Raw genomic sequence first — 1,978 nt, 5'->3', positions numbered from 1 at the left:
CGATCTCCTGACCTCGTGATCCGCCCGTCTCGGCCTCCCAAAGTGCTGGGATTACAGGCTTGAGCCACCGCGCCCGGCCTGTAATCTTTTTTTTTTGAGACAGTGTCTTGCTCTTGTTGCCCAGGCTGGAGTGTAGTGGCATGATCATGATCTCAGTTCACTGCAGCCTCCGCCTCCTGGGTTCCAATGATTCTCCTGCTTCAGCCTCCCAACTAGCTGGGATTAGAGGTGCCCACCACCACATCTGGCTCATTTTTTGTAATTTTAGTAGAGACGAGGTTTCACCATGTTGGCCAGGCTGGACTGACCTCAGATGATCCACCCACCTTGGCCTCCCGAAGCTGGGATTACAGGCGTGTGCCACTGCGCCTGGCCTCTAATACATTCTTAACTGATCTCCCTACTTCTACTCTTTTCCCCTTCAACATATCCTCTACTTGTCAGATAGCATATTAAAAATCAAAGCAAATCCTCTTATTCTGCACCTTAAAAGCCATTCAAGACTTCACATTGCACCTGGAGTAAGATTCCGACACCTTACAAGCTTCTGGCTTTAGACATACTGGCTTTCCCGATCAGCCCCCTTTTTTTTCCATGGATCCCTCTTACATGTTTTTTTCTTATCCCTGGGAAGAATATTCCTGTGACTTACTTTTCCCATTCTTCAGGTTTCAGCTTCAATATTACCTCCTTTGAGATTTTTCCTGCCAACCTTTTTTTTTTTTTTTTTTTGTTGAGGTGGAGTCTCACTCTATTGCCAAGGCTGGAGTGCAGTGGCATGATCTCGGCTCACTGCAACCTCTGCCTCCAAGGTTCAAGCAATTCTCCCGTCTCGGCCTCCTGAGTAGCTGGGATGACAGGCACACACTACCATGCCCAGATAATTTTTGTGTTTGTAGTAAAGACGGGGTTTCACCATGTTGGCCAGGCTGGTCTCGATTTCCTGACCTCGTGATCTGCCCCCCCTCAGCCTTCCAAAGTGTTGGGATTACAGGTATGAGCCACTGCACCCGGCCTCCTGCCAACCTTTTAGGTAAAGTAACTTACCCATTTCTCCTCCAATCTTGCTGTTTTTCTCTGTCTCAGCTTTCTTTTTATTTCCTTTGTCTTTATAACCCTGATGGCAATTTGTAGTTATTTGTTGCCTTTTCTTCTCTGTGCCTTCCAGTAGGTATTTGCTCCAGGAATGCCTTGCTTCTTATTTTAGCTTTAGTGTCTGGCCATATCACAGTCTTGATATGATCAAAAGTCTTTGATATGATTGTACTTTGTTCTTTTACAGCACACATCCAATACTGTGCTACAGACATGAATTTATGCTTTGAATCAGACACAAAAATTGCGTTCTTTTCTTAGATTCCTGCTCCAAAACGAGGAGAAATTGTAAGACAGATTGGCGATGCCTTGCGGGAGAAGATCCAAGTACTAGGAAGCTTGGTAAAGTGTTTTTGTAGTATATACACAATTCTTTGAGTGGAGAATAAGGCTGTCATGCTTTTCTATATATAAGATTGTGAGGTTTTTTTTTTTTTTTTTTGAGACGGAGTCTCACTCTGTTCCCCTGGCTGGAGTGCAGTGGCGCAATCTCGGCTCACTGCAAGCTCTGCCTCCTGGGTTCCTGCCATTCTCCTGCCTCAGCCTCCTGAGTGGCTGGGACTACAGATGCCCGCCACCGCGCCCGGCTAATTTTTTGTATTTTTAGTAGAGCCAAGGTTTCACCGTGGTCTCGATCTCCTGACCTTGTGATCTGCCCGCCTCAGCCTCCCAAAGTGCTGGGATTACAGGCGTGAGCCACTGCGCCCGGCCGATTGTGAGGTTTTTAAAAATTTTGTTTGAGATGGAGTCTCGCTGTCACCCAGGCTGGAGAGCAGTGATACAGTCTTGGCTCACTGCAGCTTCTGCCTCCTGTGTTCTAGCAATTTCCCTGCCTGAGCCTCCTGAGTAGCTGGGCTTACAGGCTTGTGCCACCACGGCTGGC

The 1,978-nt window shown here is 47.3% G+C and overlaps 1 protein-coding gene across 1 annotated transcript in view; it reads left to right on the top strand.

Moving 5' to 3' along the window:
• Positions 1–1,978, top strand: part of ALDH7A1 (aldehyde dehydrogenase 7 family, member A1) — a 60,853-nt gene that overhangs the window by 15,026 nt on the left and 43,849 nt on the right. The window contains exon 4 of the mRNA XM_011942126.1: positions 1,357–1,453. Coding sequence (XP_011797516.1) covers positions 1,357–1,453 — 97 coding nt within the window. The remainder of the gene's footprint in view (positions 1–1,356; positions 1,454–1,978) is intronic.

Source organism: Colobus angolensis, unplaced genomic scaffold (assembly GCF_000951035.1).
Source record: "Colobus angolensis palliatus isolate OR3802 unplaced genomic scaffold, Cang.pa_1.0 Scaffold206, whole genome shotgun sequence".
In the NCBI taxonomy this organism is placed as follows: Eukaryota; Metazoa; Chordata; class Mammalia; order Primates; family Cercopithecidae; genus Colobus; species Colobus angolensis.
Note: the sequence above shows the minus strand (reverse complement) of the source record. Positions and strands in the feature narration are given on the sequence as shown.